We start from the raw sequence: 27839 nt of genomic DNA, 5'->3' as shown, positions 1-27839 counted from the left end.
CGGGATGGGGGCAGGAAGGGGGCCTTCAGACGCGTCCCCGCACGGGCACTGGAGGCCAGGACTCCTCGGCTGGGTCGTGGGACCGCGGGGGAGGGCTGGCCGCGGTTCCTCTCGGAAGGCTGCTGGCTGCTGAGTCGAGGCGACGACGAGGTAGGCAGCTGCGGGCTGGGCCAGGGGCGGCGGGTGGCGGGCGAGGGGGGAAGCCCTCTTTTTAAAAATGGTTGAGGAAGCGGCACCTGTTTCCCTGCTGCTGCCTCCTTCACTCCTGGTTCCGCTCGCAGCCTCAGACCGCGCTCTCGTGGGCGTGCGTCTCTCTCCGCCCTGGAGCAAGGCCGGGACGTTTTGCAGTTTTTCCTCTGTCCTGAGTGTGTGTTAGGGGAGCCTTGACAAAGCACCTGTTGGCGTGGAAGAGAGGAGTCCTAACTTGGATCTGTGTTCATGTGCAAAATCTATCGCCATTGTCATTAAGGGGGCAGGGAACTCCCCTAAAAAGGTTAGAACACTACGAACTACTACAGCCACCTGTATGCAAGTCAGCACAAACATCACAGGCTTCTCTGGTGCAATTCTGTGCTTTATTTAGCAAGAGAGGTGGTTGGAAGAGGTGAACATAGCCTCTGGTCTGGAATATTAAGGGTAAAAGACACTAAGATTATTGTAAAAGCCATCAGTCTTCAATAAGACATGGGACAAACATTTAACACAAGTGTGCAGTTGAGGACTCATTTTTTTAAAAAAACAACAACAACAAATCAAATATTTGTATGCTGTTGCAACCCACCTTGGATCAGGCTGTGACCTGGTAGTGGTCCCCAGGGTGGATAAAAATGGATTATTATTATTATTATTATTTTAAAAAATGGATTTTTTTATTTAAATCAGATTTTTTTTATTTAAATCAGATTTTTTAAAATTTAAAGCGGATTTTAAAAAATAAAATGCAGTGTTATATTTGTTTTAAATGTCGCAATGGTTTTGCGGCTCCCAGTTTTTTTCCCCCCTTCGGAAACGGGTCCAAGTGGCTCTTTTGGTCTTAAAGGTTGCAGACCCCTGCTTTAGAGGGACTGGGGCTGCCATCCCTAAGCACCAGGGACTAAGCCTCACTAAGCTTGTTGGGCTTTATTACTGAGTAACAGGCATAGGGTTGTGTTGCACTCTGTGTTTGCCAAGTGGATTCAGGATCTCATACATATTATTACTATCCTGAAGGGGGATCTTTTGATGGTCTTGATGTCATAGACACCACACTCTGTGAAGAATGCTTGTGCGTGGAAAAAGACTGTTAATGACATTTCCAAACATAGATCCCAAAGTTAGACACCTACTGTAATAACATAAATAAAAGTGACCTAATTTCACTTTCTGTTTATTTGCACTGATGCTGAGCAACCATATGTACCCACTGCCAAAGCTAATTATTCCTCCTGTATTTAAGGGTTTACACCAGACCTTATTTGAGTTACTATGGGAGTTTATAAATTTGCAGCCACTCAAAGGATAGGTGTTTAAATATTACTGAGAGTGTTTCAGCATTCACCAAGCATAACTTTCTTGATTATTGCATAAAAAAGTACTTTGCTAATGGGAATGACAGTTCCCTGCCCCCTTCTGTTTCAGTGGTTTTTTAAAAGTGGATTTGTTGTGCCAGAGTTCTTTAGTCCACTTGTGCAAACCCAGTACTTTTTTTCTTTAAAAAATGTTTAGGGGTACTCTCATTTTGATTCAAGAAAATCACTGTTTTATAGTTCAAATCAAGAAAAATAAATACAGTAAATGGACAAAAGTACAAAGATTCACAAAATCTTTAGTGGTATGCATACCCCTGAGCACCCCCAGCAAAAAGCACTGTGCAAACCTATGTGTGTGTATAGCACACACACACACACAATATGCTATCCTTTAGGGGCGCCAACTTAGGACCCAGGTTATGGGTGCCTAATTGCACCCGTGATGTAACAGCGTCATGACATCATGACATAACATTATATCAACGCACTGCAGCGGCACCTCTGAGGTCCTGCGGCACCTTGGAGATCACGTATGAGGCCTCACGAGACCTCCAACATGATTTCTGGTTTGTACCAGAAGTTGCGTCCTGACGTTTCCTCTGGGGTTGCATCTGGCCTCTGATGTGACTTCTGATACAAACCGGAAGTCATGTAAGAGCCTGTGCTGTGGGTGCCCAGGCCCCCAGGGCCCCCTATAGTTGGTGCCTATGCTATCCTTAAAGAATTATAGGCATAGACATGTACATGAAAAACATCCAGTAGGCAGAACTAATAAACTGCAAATTGAAGGTATCTAAATCTTTGTTGGAAGCCTTTATGAGAGAACTAATCTTATTGCTGCTTTCCATCATCAGTTTTCTTTTTAAACACAGAGCTAGGCTAATAATAGAATAGTTGATGTCCCAGGAGTCATCCTCCAGCAAGTTAATGGCCTATCCACTGAGCCTGAAGACCTGCTTATAAAGGTTTTAGCTTGAGAGATTCAGGTATATGCAGATTAGATTAATAGGAATGAGGTTTTTTTTAAAAAAGGATATTATTTTCTAGAAGAAATGTACTATATTGCAAACTTTAGCAAAAAAAATTCTTAGAAAGCATAATATTTTAGTTTCAAATTTGGAAGCTTGTATGTGTGTTTGTGTAAGGCAGTGATGGCGAAACCTGGCCCTCCAGCTGTTTTGGGACTACAACTCCCATCATCCCTAGCTAACAGGACCAGTGGTCAGGGATGATGGGAGTTGTAGTCCCAAAACAGCTGGAGGGCCAAGTTTGGCCATCACTGGTGTAAGGAAACATAGCAGCACAATAGACAATGAGTTTCAACTTCATATGAACTGATTTTACAGCTATTAGTTTGCAAGATCAACATGAGCTTGATGTTGCTTGTAAGATCATTTCAACAGGATTCTCCTTGTCTGCTGCACAGCAAATAGGGACTGTGCAGCAGTTGTGAGTGCTGGATTACTCCTATCATATCTTGATGTGTGTCTTGATGGGGGGGGGGAGCAGAATCACCTTCTTGATACCTGATAGTGTTTTGGGTCATGGCAGGATGAGCTCGATGAACTGCGGGCTGAAATGGAAGAGATGCGTGACAGCTACCTTGAAGAAGATGTTTACCAGCTTCAGGAACTTCGACGAGAGCTGGACCGTGCAAACAAGAATTGTCGCATTTTGCAGTATCGTCTCAGGAAAGCAGAACAGAAAAGCTTGAAAGTTGCACAGACGGGTCAAGTGGATGGGGAGTTAATTAGAAGCTTAGAGCAAGATCTAAAGGTGAGTGAAGGCTTCATGCATAAAGACATCTAAGTTAGTCATGGAGCTCTGCACACGCTATCTGCTATAGGCAAGTCAGAGTCCCGTGTGCAATTCGCTGCTGCATTGCCTTCAATAAAATCCTTGATAAGTAATTGGTAAAAGCCTATCACATTTCACAGCTATGTCTGAATATATTTTTTGGGGGGGGGGGTGGTTTCTGTGGAAGCAATCTGGCACAGGCAGATCTAAAGACTGATGGAAGCTCTTGCTGGTCATAGATGTCACCACTGTTCCTATGTGAAACATAGCAGACCTTGTCCTGAAGAACTGCCTGTCTCACTTCTCAGGAACCCCACTGCCAGGCAGTAAGGATCAAGGCACTTCAGAGTGCACATAGGAGAATCACACTTGCTATAAGAAGACATACAGGAATCAGCTAGGGCACATCCATAGGAAGGTGATCAGGGTGGTGAGGGATTTTGGAAATCAAGCCCCATGTTGAATGGTTGAAAGCGCTGGGTATGTTCAGCTGGAGAAGAGAAGATTAAGGGGGAGAAAGAGCTGTAAAATATCTGAAGGGAAGTCACTCAGAAGATGGAACAGACATGTCCTCTGATCCAAAGGGCAGGACTATAACTAATGGGTGGAAATTGTTAGAAAGCAGATTTTGGCTAAAATGTCAGGATAAAATTCCTGATGGTAATAGTTGTATGACAGTGAAACAGAGACTGCCTTGGGACGTGTTAGGTTCTCCTTCACAAGAGTATTTAAGCAGAGGCCACTTGTCGGTTACAAAATTTATATGCTAAGCAGGAAATTGGACTAGATTACATTCAAGATTCCTCCCAACTCTAAATTATATGCTTTGAATATTCCCTGCATTTGGAAACCTAGCACATTATGTAGAGGTGTAGGCTAAAAAACCCTCCCAATGAAATACTAACTTTTCACCTGAAAGGAGCCTTGGCTGTTCAGGAGCAATCAAATAGACTTCACTCACCTCATTCTGAAGTAGGGGACTGATTTAAAATGTATACACAATAGATGCATCCAAACTGAGCCATGTTTCCCACTGCCTAAACTGAAAATTCCCTAATGCTCCGAATTGTGCTAATCATGTGTGCAACTTGGTTTTCCAAATACTTTCTCTCTTCCGTATGTACACTTGATCAGTAAAAAAGATTTATATACATATCTGTGCTGTGCTTGTTAAAAAAGAGCGGGGGGGGGATAGAGTTTTAGATATGCTTAATCTAATTAATGAAATGATTTGTTATTTAATACTATAATACCCTAAACTTGTATGCTAGTATTATATCATGGACTTAGTTAATGATAAAAAAGGTAAAGGACCCCTGACAGTTAAGTCCATTCGTGAACGACTCTGGGGTTGCGGCACTCATCTCGCTTTACTGGCCGAGGGAGCCGACGTTTGTCCACAGATTTTGCAGGTCGTGTGGCCAGCATGACTAAGCCGCTTCTGGCGAAACAGAGCAGTGCACGGAAATGCTGTTTACCTTCCTGCCGGAGTGGTACCTATTTATCTACTTTCATTTTGATGTGCTTTCGAACCGCTAGGTTGGCAGGAGATAGGACCACCGACCTTCCAGCAAGCCCAAGGCTCAGTGGTTTAGACCACAGTGCCACCCATGTCCCCTAGTTAATGATACTGATTAATTATTTCCAGAGTGGTTAGTCCCTTGCAGCAAAAAATAATAAATATTTTTGTGGTACCTTAAAGACTAACTTTTTTTAATGGCATCTGATTTTGTGGAGTATAATCTACAACTTCAGGAGGCAGTGAAGGGGGTTGTTAATGGTGAGAGTCAGAAGGTAATGAAATGCAGAAAAGTATAGGCAGTGATAATTACATTATTAGCAAGTGGCCTTTCACAAAAATCCAGTTTATGTTAATAACACAGTCATCCTGGTATTGGTAAAACGATTAACACATGCTGCATGTTAAGTGATAGCACTGAAGTTCTTGATGATGTGCTATCTGTATTACAGAATGGGCAATTTAAAGTAAGCTGCAGAATGTCCTGGGAGGTTTATATACCCCTCCAATTGAGATAGAGAGATACAGAGAGAGAGAGAGAGAGAGAGAGAGAGAGAGAGAGAGAGAGAGAGAGACAGAGACAGAGAGACAGAGACAGACAGACAGACAGACAGACAGACAGACAGACATTCATTTCTGCTGTCAGGAAAGCTTTTACACCTTACGTTATTATGCATTTATATTTTCAATTTTGTTAATGGAAAACGTTTTTAAAACTGCTACTGCTGTTGCTACTACAATATATGTTTGTATACTCTTTTTTGAATAGGTAGCCAAAGATGTATCCGTTAGGCTGCACCATGAACTGGAGAATGTGGAAGAGAAACGAGTTAAAGCAGAGGATGAAAATGAAATCCTTCGTCAACAAATCATTGAGATGGAAATATCGAAACAGGCACTGCAAAATGAGCTGGATAGATTGAAAGAGGTAAGTAGCAACCGTTGACAGATACCTAATGAGAAGCTTGCTGGTAAAAGAAATCTGAAATGTATTTGAAACAAAACTCACTAATAATATAATTCCAGCCAACAAAATACCTGTCATGTTATACCTGTGAGTGACAGCATCTCCCAACTTGGTTTTTTGCTTTGTCCAATAGCATCTATATTCTAGAAATCCATTATTTCTGACTCAAGAGATCCTCTTGTGCATCAGAGGGCTACATGCTTCTTGGCTTCATGTGAGATCTTATTTCTCCCAACCACCCAGAAGATTATTGGTGCCGTTAATGCATTGTGTGAATGGGTTGTCCTTACTATGTAGGAATTTGTTTCTATAATGCTTGTTTTTCTCACATTTGAAAGTTGTTCGTCATATTTAATGTTCCTGTGGGAGGACTGAATACATCTGGAGGATTTAAATCAGAGATGTTAATTGAGGCATGTGCGGCTAAGCTTCTGTTTAATACCTCATTGAAATCTGGGGGCTGGGGGGGCATGCTGTGAAGCAATAAAGAACTGGCTTTATGTACAAGTAAGAGTTAGGGACGTGGGTAGCGCTGTGCGTTAAACCACAGAGCCTAGAGCTTGCCGATTAGAAAGGCGGCGGTTTGAATCCCCGCGATGTGGTGAGATCCCATTGCTCGGTCCCTGCTCCTGCCAACCTAGCAGTTTGAAAGCACGTCAAAGTGCAAGTAGATGAATAGGTACTGCTCCGGCGGGAAGGTAAACAGCGTTTCTGTACACTGCTCTGGTTTCACCAGAAGCGACTTAGTCATGCTGGCCACATGATCCAGAAGCTGTACGCCGGCTCCCTCGGCCAATAAAGCGAGATGAGCGGCGCAACCCCAGAGTCGGATGTGACTGTACCTAATGGTCAGGGGTCCCTTTACCTTTAAGAGTTTGTATTAGAGAATTATTTACATTGTACATCCAGCCATAGAGTACTTGTTCTTTTATTTGGTATCTAAGTAACTATTATAATTGCATTAAATTGTACAAAGGGATGATTGCATGACTTGATGAAAGAAAATGAAAGCCAAGCACAGTTTCTTATCATTACATAGTCTTGTATGGTGAAGCATCCTTCTTCTTGTGCCAGCACAGATCATTTTGGCAAATACAGTCTTGGGTTATTTTAAAACCAGATTGGCATGGGACATTTAGACACACTCAAAAACTAGCACTGACTTATTTAATACTTCAAACAATACTTATGAGAAGTAGCATGTTGCTGTTCTCTATTTTATAAATTGGGCAAAACATACTTAATTTCTTTGTGCATTATGGTTATAAGAAAAGCTGGGTTTTGCTGAAGCTCTTGATCAATAGACCAGAATATCTAAACTTTAACTTCCAGGGAGTGTACAACATAATTAAAACCTATATAAAAAGCCAAATAAACAAAACAACAACAGTAGAGTCAGCAGTTAAAAACAGTCAACACAATAAAGCTTTTTAAAAGACATAAGAACAGCAGAACAAATAATTATAACAGTAAAACTTAAAATATTTATAACAGCAGTAAAAAGACACTTAATTTTTTTCCATAAACAGCACTGAATTCAGCTGACATTCATTAAAAATGATTATAGACAGAGGGGGGGGGTCCTTAATAATTCAGGCACCACAACTGAAAAGGACCTGTATCCTGTCACCACCTATGTCACATCCAAAGGTGGGGATATTCTTAACAAGGCATCTTATGAAGATCTTAATAAAGGACAGGTTCAGATGAAATCCATATTGATAGCTCAGTTGGCAGAGCACGAGACTCTTAATTTCAGGGTCATTGGTTCAAGCCCCACATTGGGCAAAAGATTCCTGCATTGCAGGGGATTGCACTAGATGACCCTTGTGGTCTCTTCCAACTCTACAATTCTTTGATTCTATGTCTTTGTCAACTGTTTGCCTACTGTTCTATAGCAAGATATTTATTATTAACCACACTTTGGGCAGCTTGTATGACAGGGTGGGAAAAGCAACATATGTGAGTCTGTAAAATGAAGTGCTTACATAAAACCAGGGAATGGAGGAACTGAAATATAGTAGTACTTACATGTTTGATTTCCAAAGGCATTTGTCAAAGAAGGTGAGTGACACAGTACAGAAACCAGTGTTATTCAGACTTTATTTTAGTTGTTATATTGGCATGGCACCGTTGTGCCTGCTGTGACACTGAAGGTTGCTCACAAAAGGAAAAAATATCTAGCACAAAAAATGCAACAATAAAAACAATAAGGAGCAGATGAAAACTAGACGTATAGATGGATGAAACTATAAAAGCTTGACTGAGCAAAACAATAACAGAATAAGCAATCACATTTACATATTACCTAGTAACTAATACAATCAAGAGAAAGCTCAGGTGACGATGAGAGCCTTCATCTAGCATCTAATAAAATAATAAAGTATGTGTTGGGCACATCTACCAAGGGAGGGAGTTTCACAGTTGGAGTGCAACTGCTGAGGTAGCCCCAATAGATCAGTACTTATCCTCTGAAGGTGGTAAAACGTAGAGACAGGCTTCCCATAATTAGCTCAGCTGCTGGGCTGGTTTGTATGGGAAGAAATCAATATTCCAAATACATTTACTCTGGACTGTTTGGGGCTTTAAATGTTAAAAATAATAATAGTAAGTTGAATTATGTCCATGGTTAAACTGGAAAACAGTGAAGCTTTCTTAATGCATTATGTTCATTGTGACATGACTGGCTGTACTTCTACTTAGTTTCCAGATGGTAGTCTTGCAGTTGGATCCAGAAAACTGTTCATGCACAATCTGTCGGTTTCCTACAGCACAGTGACTTATTGACATGGAGAGATCTCTGTGGGGAGTGATGTGCAGTGAGCTGTAGAGCCGCCAGGTTTAGATACAGTAAATGAGGAATTTGTATTTTATGTTTCTTGAGAATTGTTATATACCACTTTATGGTCCTGAGAGGTTCTCCAATTGGCTTACAAAATATTTTCATAATAAAAATCACTTTTAATTACATATGGGAGGCATGTCCAACCAGTAGATTGTAATCTACCGGTAGATCCCCGGCTGATCCTGGTAGATCATGGGACTCGATCGTGGGATTAAATAAAGTTCACCGAAAGTTAACAAATAAAAGCTGAAGAACTCTAGGCAATCCTACCCCCAAAAAGCTCAACAACTCTGGGCAATCCACCCGCCTCATGCACACTCCTCCTCCCTCCAATGACAATGGGTAGATCACTGCCAGTTTTTTTTTATACTGGGAGTAGATTGCAGTCTCTTGGGAGTTGGACGTGCCTGACATATGGTATCAGGAACAGAATTAACGTTGTGAACCTATTGTGCAGAGTCTATTTAAGTGGCATTTCCAGCCCTCATCTTTGTTCTATAGTACTTAGCAATTCATTGCCACATGCTGGAGCAAAAAGTGGCCACATGAATCTGTTCCTGTGCATGCAAACTTGTGGATAAGTAAAATGACTGTACTTCTTCCCACCATTGGGTTGTTGTTGTTGGAATTAGTGAGAGAGGGATTCTAAAACTTTGACTAAATTAGTTCCTTCTTTCAAAGTTGTGTGTTTTGCAGAACATATAATGTACAATGTGTGGTTGCATACAAGAATGGCCTAATATATAAAAAATAAAAAAAATTGTCCAGTAGCACCTTAGAGACCAACTAAGTTTGTTCTTGGTATAAGCTTTCATGTGCATGCACACTCCTTCAGATGCACACGAAAGTTTATACCAAGAACAAACTTAGTTGGTCTCAAAGGTGCTACTGGACAATTTTTTTATATATTTCGACAGCGTCAGACCAACACGGCTACCTACCTGAATCAAGAATCGCCTAGTTAACCCAGTGCCAAATACATCCACAATTGTAAGGGGAGGGCAGCAAATGAAGGTAGTCCTGAACCATCACTTGGCATTAGCCAACCTACTTCTCTCGGGTTTTAGAGAGGCTGGGCTTTTCACCCTCATTTTTGCAGCAAGTTCCTGACCTTCGGGCACAGATAATCTGAAAATCAGATAAACTGTTTTCGGATAATCGGGAACTCACTGTAATTGAAAGATGCTATTTCCCTCCAGGATTATTTCAGAGATGCAGAGCTGTGAAATAACCATGTTAGGCATGCAGAGATGAAAGCTAATATTTTGTAGCCCTAGAGGGATCAAAGAAAGATTCCTTTCAAGGACTATTCAGTAATGTTTTTATAATAATAATAATAATAATAATTAAAAAAAATAACCTTCAACTTTTGCTGTATATAGTATATGCAGAGGTGCTCTTGATAGATTTGCCCAAATACTTCTTTTATAATAAAAAGGTGATTCATTCCTCTCAAAGTTATTATGTGTTTAGTCACTGATACAAATCAGTATTGTAATGAAAATCAATAATTTTAATGTACATTTTTTAATGAAAACAGTTTAGAAGTTTTTATGATTAAACAGTATACGTACAATGTTTATGAAATAAAGAAGAAATGCATATCTACAGCAATCCTGTGAGGGAGGTGAGTTGTTTCCCCCCCAAAAAAATATTTTTATTGGCTTTTCTTAATTTTACAAAGGAAGGAAAAGGAAATACAGTGTAACAACAAATAGCACACCACAGTTATCCCCCCTCCCTCTCCTGCAGTTTTACTAAGTCAGTTGGAGATACTTTTACTTGTTGGTTTTGTTGTACTTGGTTCCCCACCCCCTAAACTACCCCTTTTTTCATTTGTGCCAGTGTAGATTGGGGCCCTTCAATGTGCATCCTGCTAAGGGATATCAAGAAACCTTGCACAGGATTCAACAATCCCTTTTCAGTATGCAGTGGAATTAGTTGACTGTGTAGTAAGGAAAGGAAGAAGAGCTTTCCCAAGGTTTATTCCAGGGGTCAGCAACCTTTTTCAGCCATGGGCCGGTCCACTGTCCCTCAGACCATGTGGTGGGCCGGACTATATTTTGAAAAAAAACATGAACAAATTCCTATGCCCCACAAATAACCCAGAGATGCATTTTAAATAAAAGCACACATCCTACTCATGTAAAAACACGCTGATTCCCAGACTGTCCGCGGGCTGGATTGAGAAGGCGATTGGGCCGCATCTGGCCCCTGGGCCTTAGGTTGCCTACCCCTAGTTTATTCCACTAAAACTAAAAGGTGATCTGAGGTCTTCTCTATTTCCAGGCTCTCTAGCTCTTCTTGGGGCCTCTTTTTGTGTGTGCTCAACACACAAGCTTCTTTGAATTCCACCTCTGAACTTTGTTTCAAACAGCTCTCCTCTTGGTGCATTTTTACACATGCAGATAATCTCAGTTTTGGAATATTGCTTCTGGCTATTTCTCAGTTGCTGCCTGCATGGTTGAATATGGTTGGCACACCAGGAGCTCACCAACAGATGAACACATTCTATTCTGTGACCAGAAGGTTTATGAGAACACAAATTGGCAAGCAGGATGTCAAGTAACCGTTAGAATTTGGTGATCAGAATTACTCGACATTTTGCAGTTCGTTCATTTTTCTAAAAAAAAAATATTGTGCAATATATACTACATAAGCTGCATTGCACTCTTATAACAGGACTTTCCTCTCCTCTCCTCTCCTCTCCTCTCCTCTCCCTTGTGTGCTCACAAAGCCTGCTCCAGAGGGTCCATCAACCAGCATGGCCAGTGGTCAGGAATAGGATAGGTGATGTAGCCCAAAACATCTGGATAGCACCAGGTTAGAGAAGGCTGCTGTTCATTCTAGGAGTAACTGATCTCCAAAATTCAACTTATGGCTGAGAGCCATTTTAATTATTGCAAGGAAAATCCTACTGCGTGGCCCCAAATGAGCATAGCTAGGACAGTGCTTTTCAACCAGGGTTCCATGGTACTTTTTACTTCCATCAGCCTATTCCCCCTCACAGTTTACATGAAATTGTACAACTTCCCACTCCAGGCACTTGCCTTTCCACTCTTTAATCATTCAGTTACACCTCTTCTGAGAGGGGGAGTATCCATCCGCAACAGTGGCTCATTCCAGTCTTGTTAACATACTAATAATTTGCATGAACGCATGGAGCATGAAGGAACAGACCAGAACTCCAACAGTACCCTAAAACCAACCTGAATCTTTACAGTACCCCAGTACCATGCCTCCTTCTTGTAAATCAAACCAAAGCTGATCTTTGGAAACATTGCTAAATAAGATGCAGATCAGCTTTGGTTTCATTTACAAGAAGGAGGCATGGTACAGTACTGGGGTACTTTAAAGACCCAGGTTGGTTTTAGGGTACTGTTGGAGTTCTGGTCTTTTCCTTCATGCTCCGTGCATTCATTTGTGAAATCAAAATAAAAAGGCACCAGAAATCTCTAGTGATAGTTCATTCAAAAGAAAATGAAACTGTATAGCACTGCCTCTGAATTTCTCACTGATATGGGGAGAGGGAATGTGCAAAAGATAAATCCTATAAAAGGGAAGACTCCAGCAGAGAGAAAATAATCAGTGAACTGGGTTTAACTTTCTGGAGAGTCTATGAATGCCTTTGTTGGGATTTCCTACTCTCTAAATATCAACCACGTATGGATATATCCATTGTATAGTTTAGCTCCTCACCCATGCTCAGGGATTCTGGATTTGGATCTAACAGTTGCAAGTTAAACCTGATAATGTTGGAGACAGAATATTGTTGACAATAATCCATTCTTCAAATACTGCTGGCCAATGAAAAGTGGAAGTGGGCTATTCCTACTCGGCATTCCACAAAAGCATTGAAAATATATGGAGCTTGTTTCTGTTTCCTCAGTAAAGCTGTTATATTTTTTGCAGCTGCCTAGGGTATGTGTTGGTGTATTCTTTGTCTGGCCTGGAAACTTTGAGCCAGCAAAGAGAAAAAGGCAAACAGTGCAATGGCAGAGTTCAAGCTGCTTTGGAAAGGGTAGCCCTGTTGAAAGAGACAAAGCATGGGGAGGATTAGGAATTGGGTAGCAGCTGCAGAATGATTTGACATGAATGTTATAAAACAGTTTAGCAAGAAATGAATGAGATTGTGTAACTAGTAAGAAAGGAGGATTTATTTTATGTGCAACAGCCGTATTGAGCAGCTGATGATTCCCATTTTATGGGGAGGGGTATGAAAGTGTAAGGGTCAGCAGGAGAGCGGCATAAAAATCTATGTGGTTAGAAACTGTTGTAAATGCTTTTATGTATTATCAGTTTAGAAGTGAAATATGATGAACACAAGCAGTGAGGTTTAATCTAAATTGAGCAGCTCACCACTCTGCACTTCATCTCACCATTAATGCACACTCACATTAAATAACTTTCCACCATGGAAATTTGTTGACTTTTCTCCTAGTCATATTAACCAAAAGAAAGAGGTGTGAACAGTCTTAAGGAAGCAGAGGCTACAGTAGAAACTCTTGTCTGTATCTCTTTCCAACTGTAGCCCTAAGCCCTGAGTGCGGTTTTTCCTTTTAGAACAGCAGTGCTGCAGACAGAAGGAGTGTTGTTCCCATAGAACAAACCTCTTTACTAATCAGTTTAATGAAGATGGATGTTGCCTGTGTGCAACATGGTACCACCACTTGTTGCTTTTGTGAGCTGTCTTTCTAAACAAATACAGCAGCTCTGTCTTCTATGTGACATGACATGACTTTTATCTTGCGACACAAACTTAGTTTTGATATTTTTAGTAATATGTCTTTGAAAATTATTTCTGAGTGTTGAAGTACATATCACATGTACTTTGTGTTGCTTTGCTTCAGCTTGCCAGATTAAACGATCCCCCTTCCCCTCCATGCATGTTGTTCTAGGGTTCTCCTGAACCTCCCCTAAGCCAATTTGAGGGGCAGTGGGGGGGGAGAATGAGGAAGTCTCATTGCACTAGCAGAAGCTCTTACATGGGCTTCTGGTAGTGGGACTAATTAGCTGAAACCAGCCCCAGGAACCTGAATAGCACACGAACATTTCAAATTGAAGATCCAAAGGGGTGGGGTGGGGGACAGAGGACCCAGAGGCAACAGTTCAGGAATCTGCTTTACAATGTTTTTAGCAGAGCATTTTTTGTTAAAGGCTTGTTCTCACAGTTAGTGAACTTTAGCAAGTGAGGGGGCGATTGCTTTTATTTCACATTTCTATACAGTTGCATCCCTGAAGCATCTGGAAAAGATTTTTTCATGGGAAAAGGATTTTGATTTTGGAGTCAAAGGTGGTGAGAACTGCTACCTCTCCAATAATTAATTTTTTTATCAACTGTATAAGCCTGATTCTGCTTTCTTGCACCTTTTTCAAATGCAGCAGAATATTTTTCCCTCTTTTCCTTGTTACTTGAATGAAAAGCTGTAGGTCAGAACAGAGCCTTAAAAGTATGTACCAGCTATTACCTGCTTTTCTGTTGCTGAAAGAATAACTTGAGAGGGAGAGTGTATGTTTTTATAAACATAAAAGTGTGTCTGCTGGAGCCCTTTATTTTTTTTTTGGGGGGGGGTGTTGGTTTCCCCCCAGTAGTTGGTTTTCCCAGTAGTAATGTATGGAAGTGAGAGCTGGACCATAAAGAAGACTGATCGCCGAAGAATTGATGCTTTTGAATTATGGTGCTGGAGGAGACTCTTGAGAGTCCAACGGACTGCAAAAAGATCAAACTTATCCATCCTTAAAGAAATCAGCCCTGAGTGCTCACTGGAAGGGCAGATCCTGAAGTTGAGGCTCCAGTACTTTGTCCACCTCATGAGAAGAGAAAACTCCCTGGAAAAGATCCTGATGTTGGGAAAGATGGAGGGCACAAGGAGAAGGGGACGACAGAGGATGAGATGGTTGGACAGTGTTCTCGAAGCGACTGGCATGAGATTGGCCAAACTGCGGGAGGCAGTGGAGGATAGGCGTGCCTGGCGTGCTCCGGTCCATGAGGTCACGAAGAGTCGGACACGACTGAACGACTGAACAACAACAAGGCACAGTTGGCAACAAATACTTGACATTCTTAGCTGCCGGAGTCTCTTAAGCATTTTCTACTCCCACATTATATGTTTGGATGCCAGATTTATGAAGAAATGAATACTTTATAATGGAATGGATAAAGGTACTCATATCAAACTTCTTAGGGGTTTTTCCATACCAGATGGCTGAAAGCAAATGCAAAGTCATTCCTTTAGCACCTATATTGATATTTGTTCTGGCACAAATCTAGAGTTCCCATGAGTGGAGCTCCACTCATGGAATGCTTCCACATGAGAAAAGGTTGGAGCCAATCTTCACTAAACCCTCTGTCCTCCTGTAGCCTCTTGAAAATCTGTTCCATTATGGGACCCTCTAGAACGCTGTGGGAGGTGGTATTGGGAGCAGGGCTACAGTGAATCAGTGGACATTGCCTGCCCCCCCTTTCCAGTAAGAGCCTGCCCTGCATATTCGTCCTTTCCACCAATTGAAAGAGTAGGGATGGAGGAGAAATTTGATTCAGTTGTCACTTACAGGCCATAACTACTTGGATTTTATTTCAGACATTCTCCTTTTTGTATCACATGTGAAACATGTAAGTAAGTCTTGGAAAACCATTCATGTATCTTGCTAGAAATGCTAAGAGTTTAAAGGCATAATGTCTGTGGTTCTAAACAGTGTAAACCCAATAGATTTCCTTTTATTTTAATGAAATGAAAATTATGTGTCAATATTACATAATGAATGATAAACATGAAGCTTAATTCAATTAGATGTGTGCATAAAAAAGTCATTTTGTTACTCCATTCATTTTCATTAATTGCTTCATTGTTCACTTGTTAGAACTGCATTTGTACCATTTGTTATTGTCACTTCCATTCATTTTCATTTCCCTTTTAAATGAAGGAACCAGATGCTTTTTCTACTGGTTGTAAGGTAGCCTTTAGTACAAAGGATTTGCATGGTGGATGAGCAAGCAAGGGACACGATTGAGAGGGGTGGTGGAGAGGACATTAATAGATGTCAGCCAAGCATAAAGGAACCCACAAAAAGTTCTAATCTGCAAAGGGCGATGAGAACATCACAGGCAGCTGCCTGAAAGCAGAAAATCTAGCAAGGCTGTTATTTTCTCTCTCCTCCTTTCCTCAAACATTTTTCTATTTTAGCTGTAACTCCATGCCTGCAGTCTCAGGAGTACTTCTGCAATGAGAAGCCTGTGTAGTTCTGAATGTGGCTTGACTATGTTCTCCTGTCCATGTCCATGTCTTATGTCTCAAAGATGTGAAGAGTTTTCTTGTGGCTCTTTGTCACATTGCTAATAACAGTTCTAATAACATTATCTTGTCCTTATTCACGAGATGAAGAAGGATGATTTTTGTTTACTTCTGATCTTCTGAGAAAATAGTCTCTTGTGCATGACTGCCATAACTTATCTGTAAACCGTTGCATAGGAAATACACTTGGGTCTGTATGTCCTGGCTGATAAGAGCAAAGACCTCTTAGCAATATGTGGACTTATTGGAGGTTCCAGGAAGTATCCCTGGAAACAGCAAATTTACGAAAATCAGCAAAAGCGGCACTGCCGACATAGCTTACCATACATCCGGATTCTGCCAATTTCTGCCCAGACACTGCTTTCTACCACAGTATTCTGGGTATGTCCTGGAAATTCTGGACATATGGCAACCATAAACTAAGTACATGCTGTTCAAAAAGCAACGCAGAATTGAAAAAGTAAGGCAATTTCTCAAAATAATAGCAGCTCTTCTTTTCCTCCCTGCTTCCACTGGGTTGTAATTTCCACATTGCAAATGTTTTGGAAGTGATCTAAGCCCTAATGACTCAGACTTTAAAGTCAGTATCTAAGCGCTCGAGCTTAAGAGGGAGTTTGCCTACAGACAAACATTATCTCATTGTGCATATTGTAATATACTGACATCCTCATCTGAAAAATATGAGGTGTGGACTGCTTATCCAATATGTTTTTTTAATATTCCTAAACTACATGAAGTTATCCCTGCTACTTATTGTTTAGTGTTGGGTGTTTTACATAGCACAGAAGTGAGGCAGTTGCTGCTGTTGAAAAGCCTTTTTAATAGAAGACAGACAACACAAAGGTGAAGAGAGGTAGATAATAACTTGCAACACAGACGAAGCCAAGGTCAGGAAAGCCTCAGTAGAACAGCTGAGACATGTTGGCATTTATAAATGGGGGGCGGGGGATGGCATACCAGTTCCAAACAAAACGTGATAACCAGGGTTTCCCTGGATTATATTGTGGATCAGCATGCCTTCTATTGGCTAGCGCAGGCTTTCTCAATCTCGGCCCTCCAGATGTTTTTGGCCTACAACTCCTATGATCCCTAGCTAGCAGGACCAGTGGTCAGGGGTGATGGGAATTGTAGTCTCAAAACATCTGGAGGTCTGAGTTTGAGGGAGTTTGAGGGTTAGCGTGTTAGATTTGGACATGATCCAGATTTAAATCTCCACTCAGTTATGAACTTCACCAGCTGCATTTCAGGGGTGTTTTGTTGCTAAACTACAGCTTTGAGGCCACTGGAAGGGAGAGCAGGTAAAGGCTTTAGATCTGAGGTAGAGCACATGCTTCACTTTGTGTGCAAAAGGCCCTGTCCAATCCCTGGAATCTCCAGGTAGGGCTGGAGAAGATTCCTGTATGAAACACTAGCGAGATAATGCCAGTCTGTGCTTGATACTGAGCTTGATGGAACAATGGTCTGACTTATTATAAGGCAACTTCTTATATTCAGATATACCACTGTTTGTTTTGCTCAGCCAAAAAGAAAAATCATCTTTAAAAGTTGTTCTCCTCCTGAAAAAGTAGGGATACATTTTAAAGATAGACTCCTCAATATTCAGCATTCCTCAACAAGAACCTTGGAGATGCTTTGGACTAAAAATCCCATCGGCCTCAGTCAGCATTGCCAATGGTCAGGGATGATGGGAGTTGTGGTCCAAAACATCTGGAAGTGGACCAGGTGGGGGAAGTGTCTTCTAATGAAGTTAGAACCAGTTTTTTGTGGTATTCATGGAGTTTTTTGTGGTATTCATGGAGTTTTGAAGGATTCATGGAGTTGTTTACTCCCTTTGAGAGTAATTCCATGCAGGTCACATGGTAATTTTTCTATATGTTATATGCACATGTCAAAAAGCAATTCCAGGATTGGTTTCATGTAGCTTTCCCAGAGATAGTGGTAATCCTTTGAACACTGTCAGTTATAATGCTTTTACAACTTTACCATCAGGGTTGAGGACCTTTTTCAGACTGGCAAGCAAATATCTTCATCTTCACAGCTCCCATGAGCTACGTTTGATAGGTGGATAGGGTCACCCACCTGTCAGTCACCTGGCATCATAATGACACTGGCTGACAAGAGTGGCTTTGAAGTGCTTTTCTGAGGAAGTCAAATTAAAATATGAAAATATTGAAAAAAATTATTAATTTAAAAATATTGTGGTTAGCTTTTCTGCATAATGTAAAAGTATCTAGCAAAAACTAGCCCAGGTAAATAGGTAAATGTATTTGAAGTATTAAAAAATTATGAAGAAAGACATAATACAAAAAGGAGGAAGTATAATAGATAATGTCAGCTGTCTATTTTATTATTTCTGTAGAGGCAGCTGGGTTACCAGCCATTTGTGGCTTCGAGAGGAAATATTTTTTTCTAATCTTGGTGTTGCGTAGGAGAAATGCGATTTGTATTTACAAATTAGTGTACATAAAGCTGTACTCATGCAGAGCTTCACACATTCATCATTGTTTGTAGGCTCAGCCTCCCTGTCCCATGTCACCCCTTAAAGCACTTAACCTGCAATAGGCTCACTGAAATAAAAGTCCCATGGCTTCCTTGTGGCAGCATTCCAAAGTTAATGACTTGAAAAGTGTCATCATGGGAAAGTTTGTAACCTTGTGGCTTATTTTTCACTTTACAAAACTATGGGAAATAACGTAAAAAAGACACCTAAAGACTCCATTCCTTTGAGTGGGGCCTGCTCAGAACTGTCATTAAAATGTCCTTGTGTTAATGCTCATTCTCATCAGACTCGTTGGGAGCTGCAGTTGTAGCCCCAGCATGGCCATGGCTAGACTGGCCTCCCTTCTTCAGCCTTCGGTGCAGTGGGAGGGTACACATCTGTCTCCTCTTACCACACCAACAGCCAGAAGACTCACTTTCAGGGCTCACCAGCCAATCACTGGTGAGCTGGGGTGTCTGGCTAGGGAGCTGTCAAGCAGTGAAAAGCATATGCAGTTTTCCGCTAGAAGGTCAAAAAACATTTTGGGATTCAGGAAGGATATCCTCAGATATAGTTAGGAGACAGTTTGCTAAGATCCTTGCAAGAATTTTGCCAGCTGCAGCTAATAAAGAGATGTCTCCATAATTTCTGCAGTCCGTTCTGTCACCTTAAAAAAAAAAAAGATTGATGATTTTGGCATCCTTGAAGTCTGCTGGGATCTCCTCCCCCCCCCCATTTTAATGAGCTTGTGAAGTTGTGTAAGTTGAATTCTACCCTCTTTGAAGACTTTGGCCTGCTGGCTTTGTTGTCTTTCGTTTGGTTAATAGCTGTACACAACTCTCCTAGATTTGGAGATACTGTAAGCTTATCTCTAATTTATTTTTGTGGGATTTGTGAGAGGACCTCAGCAGCTATGGGTTAAGGAGATGCTGGTGATGTTCTTTCCAGCGCAATTCAATAGTTTTATTTTTTGAAGTGTGGTACCGTCTGTTGAGCGTAGGGGGCTTATACCATAGTTTACATGCACACGAAAGCTCATACCAAGAACAAACTCAGTTGGTCTCTAAGGTGCTACTGGAAAGAAATTTCTATTTTGTTTTGGCCCATAGATGGTATTTGTGGCTTTAAAGAAGCCCTGTGCATAATGAGTATTGGCTAAGTGCTGGATCTCTTGAGCTTTTTTTAATCCACCAGGTGTTCTTTAGTTCTCTGGTTCTTCTTTGAACCTCAGCCATATCATTGGCATAGGGTTTTTTTCTTAGTGGAGCAGTTTCTATCTCTTTGACAGATCTGAAAGGCCTTCCTTTTCTTGTCGGTAATGCGTTCAATCTTACTGCTGACGTGTCTAAATTTTTAAAATTAAAATTTAAATTAAAATTCAGTGACCGCTAGCCACGATGGCTGTGTGTATCCTCCGGATTCAGAAACTGTATACCTCCAAGTGCCAAACTCTGGGGGAACAACAGCAGGAAAGGCCTGTTTCTGTGTCATGTTTGTGGGGGTCATGGAGGCATCCGGTTGACTACTGTGGGAATCGGGATGCTGTACTTTTGGTTCTTGCAGAAAGGAAGCATTGCTTGAACCATTTGTTGCTTACTCCAAACTACCATGGCATTCTATGTGGGGTGGAAAGGAAATGGCCTCTCCTACATAGAACAACTGTAGCTTATTGTCAGCCCACAAGCAGGCCTAATTCTACACTTGCAGTTTGGTGTATGTGGGCAATATGCCATCCTTTTGACATTTAAAAAAAAAAATGAGCAGGATCCATTTTCTGTTACTAATCTCATACAGGAGACATCTTATTGCAGACATGATAAAACTGGTGGGTCAATAGAAGCACTATTTCAGTGGTCATTATGTATACACATAATAAATATAGTGTGATTCCTGTTTTCTATGTATGACAGTACATACATGAAATTGTATGTCGAAACTGTTATTTTTCTCTGCTTTTAGCACACACAAGGAAGCATATTCTTAAGACACTGTTTTCTGCTTTAGGCAAGTGAGATTGAGTTTGAGATAGAAAATCCATGAATTCAATTAACACACAATGTTGCAGTTCCCTGTCACACACAATTTCCCTTTTTTTTAGCATACCGTAATAATAAAAAGGGGAAATTGACACATTCTTTCAATGATTTAGGCTACGATCCTGTACTCAGTTACCTCAGTATGAGCTTCACAGAATAAGACATTTACAGAACTGCAGTATTCTAGTAAGATTACAGATGTGTTCCTCAAAATGTGAGCTTATCTTCTTTTGGGTTATTCTGTCAAGTGCCTCTGTATAAAAATGTTGACTTGTGTCACACAATCAGACACAAAGTCCTAGAACTTTACAATATGAAAGACATCACTTAACAATATATTGGAGATGTAATGATAGTTGAGAAAATTGGCTCTCTCTTTTCTATAAGTGTCGTCAAGCATCACAATTCCTTGGCTCAAAACTGATGATGACAAAATATTGAAAAGCATCTGTGAAAGCAACCACTTTCTATGCCATTTGGCGGCCTTTTATCATATACACAAATGAAATAAGACTGAAAGACAAGCTTTCACTGGTGAATCAGCAAATAGGGATATCATGATGCCACACAGAAGACTTTTTTTTTTTACTAGTTGCTGTTTTCATTATATTTTGTATTGTATTATATTAATTACTGGGTTGCTGTATGGACATTCTGGTCTTGTTTAGATGGCAATACATTAAAGGCAAGTAGAACTATATTAATATTTATTAACCTGTTATAAGGTGGGGTGGGAGGTATGCCTTATGGCATGTTTGCTTCAAATTCTATACTTGCTTTTTTGCTTCATATAAATAAAAACCTTTTGAAAATGAAAACTGATGAGGTGAGCAACACTCCCCACAAGTCCTTCTATCACACATCCAGCCATGTGGACAATAAGGGTGGAGCCAACATATTATCTGCACTGACTCTACGCTCAAAGATTCAGGGTTTCTATAGTCTTAGAACCAGCATGGCACCCTGTTTATTAACTGGCACATATTTTTCCTGTAATGGTTTCATTTTTTAATTTTCCCATTTTCCCTCTTCTAAACAATATATCTGTGAAAAACTATGACAATTTTAAGACATTGCTTTTATAAATCCACACACTACCACCACTTGTAATTTGATGTTGTGTGAGAATGCAGCCAGTTAAACAACAGGGTGTAGGTTTGAAGTAGAAAATGTTACTGAATAGAAGACAGAAAGATGGTGTTTAGATCAAGCCTGCAGAAATTATGTCCTGCCAAACTGAATACAAGTATGCTAGGGAACTTTGAAAAAGAATCCTATTTCGCTGAAAACAAAAGTGTCAAGAAAATGTACTGTTAGAGAGGCATGGTATGACGTAATCTGCGAACACATGGCGTAAATTAAACAAAAGCATCAGGAATAAAAGCATCAGGGTCTAGAGTATCAACTCCAGGAATTTCCCCTATACTACTTTTTTCCCCACAGGTCATAACTTACCCACAACTAAGTTCCACGTTATATTGTGCTTCCACATGGCTTAAAAGCCACTTATGGAACTAGAGTGGAATGCCGTGCAAGTTTAGTGCACGTTTCCATGAGCAAATCCCCCCCAAATCCATTTGCAAATGTGGAAATGAGTGCTAAACCTGTACAATGGTACCTTGGGTTACAAACACCTCGAGAACGGAAATCGCGAGCTGGCAGCAGCGGGAGGCCCCATTAGCAAAAGTGCACCTCAGGTGAAGAACAGTTTCAGGTTAAGAACAGACCTCCGGAACGAATTAAGTTCGTAACCCAAGGTACCACTGTATTCTGTTCCACTATAGTTTCACTATATTGGAATGGAATACACTGCTATGTGCCTGTAGCCCTAGTCTCAGCATCAACCCTAATCTTAGCATGTAGGTAATAGTTTGGGGGCCTGGCCACAGCTCTGGAGCTCAGCAATCAGAAGCTTTTAGGTAGAACCAGAAGACACAATCCTGGTCATTCCATAGACAATCTCATTTTATTTGGTATTATTGTTTGAAATGGACCAAGGAACAGAGGCTATATACCATAACTGTGATGGGTGCAATGTCCAGAAAAATCCTAGACCTGTGCTACAGTGCCACAAACAAAAATAGGCTTTATCACTAGTTTGATTCTATCTTCCTTATCTTCTAGAATCCATTCTCTTAATAGGATTGAACTGCCAAGTCCCAACAGAGATTATTATCTCCAGAGCAATGACCTAGTGCAGTTAGAGTTGCTGCATGATAATATTTTGTCATGTTTGGAAAAGATAGTTCCCCTTTCTTATCATTTTGTTGTATTATACTTATTTTTAGCATGGAGGTTTATTCCATTTGAAACTATTTATCAGGGATTGAATTCCATTAAGCTTCTTCAGTAGTTTCCGTGCTAGTTATTTTAAAAAAAGAGAAATATACATTTAAGCAAGTGGCTTACTTTTACTGCAGCAACTTTTCCCCATCCATGATATCTCAAATTTGCACCATTTGTCCAATTTTTGTTTCATTATAATTATCAATGAATCAATATAATCTTCCAACAAAGTCTTTGACATTAGATAATTTGCATATAGATTATTTAATGTTCTTTAACTCAAGCCTGTGCTTCCTTATGTGGTTAGTGTTGCTTTTAATTTCTGATTTTTTAAAAAAGTAGTCACTTTCCTCAGATCATCTTCATGAAATGCCCATTTAACACAAAGTCCATTCTGCCCCACATTTATTCATCTGAAATAACTACTACCTCTAGTTCCATACTGAATTGAATCCATCTGATATTCTTCTACTGCTGCAGCCATCCATAAGCAGGACAGGTACTGAGATGCTCTTTAGCATTCTCCCTGCAGCTCCACTCTTCCTACTTTGTTCTTAAAGGTCCCCCACCAACCCTAAAGAGGGAATGTGTGGGATATACTGGAAGGAAAAATCACCATGGAGTCCTGTTCCATTGGATTGATAGAAGGCTCTGATGAGTCAGAGGCTTCTGTCAGTGAAGGCACACTAATTGGATACAACCCAGTTACAGGTATGTAGCCATGTTGGTCTGCCATAGTAAAAACAAAATTAAAAATTAAAAAAATCCTTCCAGTAGCACCTTAGAGACCAACTAAGTTTGTTCTTGGTATGAGCTTTCGTGTGCATGCAAGCTCATACCAAGAACAAACTTAGTTGGTCTCTAAGGTGCTACTGGAAGGAATTTTTTTTATTTTTTTTATTTTGTTTTGGATACAACCCAATCATTCCTGCAGAAAGTAACACCTGCAGGATTGCATTATGGGCATGCATGGGGAATCTCACATTCACAGAATGCTGAATTAGATGGCCCTTCCATTCAAGAAAATATCAGCCATTCACTCATGTGAAAAAAACACAAAGAGCAGCTCACAGGGATACTTGTTGAGTGGGAGCTAAACCTCTTCTAGTATTTGACGCTGGCAACACATTCTAGGGATGGGGAAGGCTCTGCCCTCAAATTGTTACTTTCACAGATATAAACAAATGTTGATTTCTCTGATCAAACAATTAGAGTAACAGTTTTGGCCATGGTGAAATATTCTCTCTGTTACTGGGCAGTCCAGCATCAATATAAGATGGGGGACACTGATTTGCCAGTAGTGCATGTGAAAAGGATCCAGGGGTATTAGTAGACCACAAGCTTAATATGAGTCAACAGTGTGATGCAGCAGCAAAAAAAACCTCAATGCTATTCTAGACTGCAGCAACAGAAATATAGTGTCCCAATCAAGGGAAGTAAAGTCCTGCTCTATTCTGCCATAGTCAGACCACCTCTGGAGTACTGTGTCCAGTTCTGGGCACCACAATTTAGGACAGATATTGACAAGTTGGAATGTGTGCAGATTAGGGTGACCAAGATGATAAAGGGTTTGGAAACCAAGTATTATGATGAATGGTTGGGGGAATTGGGTATGTTTATCCTGGGTAAGAGGAGACTGAGCGAAGATATGATAGCTATTTTCAAATCTCTAAAGGGCTGTGACATGGAAGACAGAGAAAGCTTGTTTTCTCCTGCTCTGGAGGTTGAACCTGAACCAATGGATTCAAGTTACAAGAAAGAGGATTCTGACAAACATCAGAAATAACTTTCTAACAGAGCTGTTCAATAGTGGAACAGACTCCCACGAGAGGTTGTAGTGTCTCCTTCCTTAGACGTTTTTAATCAGACGATGGATGGCCATCTGTCATGTATTATCTAGTTGAGTGCCCTGCGTTGCAGGGGGTTGGACTACAATTCTGTGATTCTACTTTTAAGCGCCTCGTGGAGTCCTCAGAAAATTTTGAAATGTGATATTGACTATTATCTGTTGCCTGTCTTACACACTCACCTCATTGTAGGTGTAAATTGCAGGTATTAAATGTAGTAGTAAATAAGATTAGTAAGGTTTCCAGATGTTCTAGCAATAGATCCTTTTAGAAAACAAGAAGTCCACTTTCTTCCACCCTCTGCTCATGATGTTATGGTGAACCTTCAGAGTGGCATTCTCTTGGGTGCAAGGAATTGTATAGTTTGCTTAGTGGCCAATATATGAGTAATAATAAACTTTATTCGCATAGCCAGCAGCCATTGCAACAAAAGATACCAATAACAATAGTGGATAAAAAGATTGCTCAAATGGTTATGATTGTCATTCAAATAGTGGCCCTTAATCTCATTGCGCCCTCAATAAATCTAGCAACGTTTGTTGTTGTCAACCAATATATGAGTGTACAAGCATCCTTGTATCCACAAGCATCCTTTTGAACCGGATTGACCTAACTGAGCTGAGTGTACTAATTGAAATCTTACAGGTGTCTTTCACAGTGGTTTTTTATTTCCTATCTTTCATAGAAATGTCATTCTTAATAGTCCAAGAAATGCACAGGCATTATTTGTAGTCACAGTACTTAATGGTTCATAGTAATTGTGGTTGACTAAGTTTCCATTTAATACCCCTCCCACCTTTTAAGAATATAAATATTGAATTCCAGTTGGTGAGGTCATCTGCTATAACTTCATCATTTCTTAATCCTTTTCTGTTTTTACAATCCCATCAGTACATTTTTATTTCTCTCCAGTATCACTAATGAAAATACAGCATTAAATAGGATCCAAGGTTGTTCCTTAAGGAACTTGTTCCATTTACTTCTTTCCAACATCTTGAGATAATATATTAATATATTGTGGTTTATTACATAGTAGTTCTATATAGTCAAAAGGGGGGGGGGACCAAAGTCATTCTGAGCTATTAACTATTCTGAACTATTCACTGTTAAAAACCACATATTATGTTTTCAAATATGGATTTATGTAACTACAGGAAATAAAGTAGCAGCCTCAATGCTAATTGAATAATTTTCAGGCAACTGCAATTATAGCTGTGCTATCTACAATATATTACATAGAACATTTAATCTTTTGGTCACTTTGCATTCATTTGCTATTCACCCATTTCCTTTAAGTATTAGATAGAAAGTCTGCTGTGATGTCCATTTTATAGGTCAGGCCAAGATTATGTGCTTTCATCAGTGCCGTACAGATCATTAGCTTATTTCAGATAGTTGTTTTCAGGTAGGGCATTTGTGAATAACATTGGAGGCTCAATAAGGGGAGTAAATACACATGTGTGTGTACAGTATAACAAAAATGGCAACCAAGGAAGAAGATTTGAGCTCTCTGTTACCACTATTTTACTGATCATTTGTAGGTGCTGGAGTGGAGTCTTAATAGTTGCCAGCTCTCTGGCTGATAAATTTGTTACTATGAATGTGTCCAGAGGGTGAATAATGTTAACATGATGGCTGGGGATGCAGGATTATTGACTGGGACCAAACATCAGCAGTAGCAGGTGCAGGGTTTATTCTAAACTCCCCCCCCCCAACTGCTCAAAACCCCCAAACTTTTAGTAAGCCAAAGAAAGAGAAAGGAAAAGAAAGGCAAGGAGGGAAGGGAAGGGAAGGGAAGGGGTGGAAATAACAGATAAAGAGGGAAACAAGAGGCCAGGAAGGTTAGGAAACTGAGAAATAAAAAGACAAAGAACGAAAAGAATGGAGGTGCCTTGGAGAAAACAGTGGAATAAGAGAACACTTTCCCCATATTATCTGGGGACGAGATTATCTGCCTTTGCTAATTTGAAGTTTGGCTACTGAGACTCCTATCTGATTATAACAACTACCTTAATTATAATTGTAGTGATTGGTATTTGCTCTATGTGGGGGAAATGGTTATTGTCCCTGAAAAATATATCGTTTCTGTTTACTGTTATGGTACACTAGGGGTTATGAAAGCTCTTCATAAAACAGATGCTCAAAAACTGCATATTTTAGTTTGTATATTATTTACCATATTACCTGGAGCAGGATTCAGGGTACGAAGCATAACGACCTTATTCCAGTTTGTCTGGAGACCTTGTGCCTATTGACCTAATTCAGTATGTAAATGCTTCCAAGTCTGAGGTAAACCTCCTATGTAGCTATGAGTGTCACACTGGTGACCTCTGTCCTAATGTATGAATACTTTGGTTTGCAATTTTTATTTTCTTTATTAGGGATTTGGCTGCAAGGCACCTGGAACTGCATTTTCTGGCTTGTGTACAGTAACTTTGCTGAACATGCAATGTGTTTGAGGCCGCTCAGCAGTTTTAGAACTCTTTTCATCATAAATATACAGAAGTAAGGAATTGTAGAGCAAACCCAGCATGGCATATCTCTTTTCTTTGTGAGTTAGTGGCTGCTTCATTAGATCATATTGGGCTTGCATCAATTTTCTGGGTGCCATGAACTTTTTGGGAAACAGAGGTTGTCCTAATTGGGATAGATGCAATGTGTAGGCTCTTTGTATCATATTGATGGGACTAGGAAATGTCACAAAAAAACTGACAAAGAGAACCAGCGCTGTGGGTTAAACCACAGAGCCTAGGGTTTGCCGATCAGAAGGTCGGCAGTTCGAATCCCCGCGACCTGGTGAGCTCCCATTGCTCGGTCCCTGCTCCTGCCAACCTAGCAGTTCGAAAGCATGTCAAAGTGCAAATAGCTCTACCTCTCTTTCAAATCAGAACCAGTGAAGGCGGTGAAGGTCCTGTGTGAGTGCCTGGAGGCGGTTAGATGATGGATGGCAGCTAACAGATTGAGGTTGAATCCTGACAAGACAGAAGTACTGTTTTTTGGGGACGGGGTGGGCGGGTGTGGGGGACCCCCTGGTCCTGAATGGGGGTAACTGTGCCCCTGAAGGACCAGGTGCGCAGCCTGGGAGTCATTTTGGACTCACAGCTGTCCATGGAGGCACAGGTTAATTCTGTGTCCAGGGCAGCTGTCTACCAGCTCTATCTGGTATGCAGGCTGAGACCCTACCTGCCGACAGACTATCTCGCCAGAGTGGTGCATGCTCTGGTGATCTCCCGCTTGGACTACTGCAATGCGCTCTACGTGGG

The 27839-nt window shown here is 40.6% G+C and overlaps 1 protein-coding gene across 5 annotated transcripts in view; it reads left to right on the top strand.

The window, feature by feature from the left end:
• Positions 1–27839, top strand: part of MTCL1 (microtubule crosslinking factor 1) — a 91593-nt gene that overhangs the window by 8661 nt on the left and 55093 nt on the right. For all 5 annotated transcript variants that reach the window (XM_033154907.1, XM_033154911.1, XM_033154910.1 and 2 more), the window contains exons 2-3: positions 3060–3284; positions 5594–5752. In XM_033154907.1, the coding sequence (XP_033010798.1) occupies positions 3087–3284; positions 5594–5752 (357 nt within the window). In that variant the 5' untranslated portion in view covers positions 3060–3086. The remainder of the gene's footprint in view (positions 1–3059; positions 3285–5593; positions 5753–27839) is intronic.

Source organism: Lacerta agilis, chromosome 7 (genome assembly GCF_009819535.1).
Source record: "Lacerta agilis isolate rLacAgi1 chromosome 7, rLacAgi1.pri, whole genome shotgun sequence".
NCBI classification, from domain to species: domain Eukaryota; kingdom Metazoa; phylum Chordata; class Lepidosauria; order Squamata; family Lacertidae; genus Lacerta; species Lacerta agilis.
Note: the sequence above shows the minus strand (reverse complement) of the source record. Positions and strands in the feature narration are given on the sequence as shown.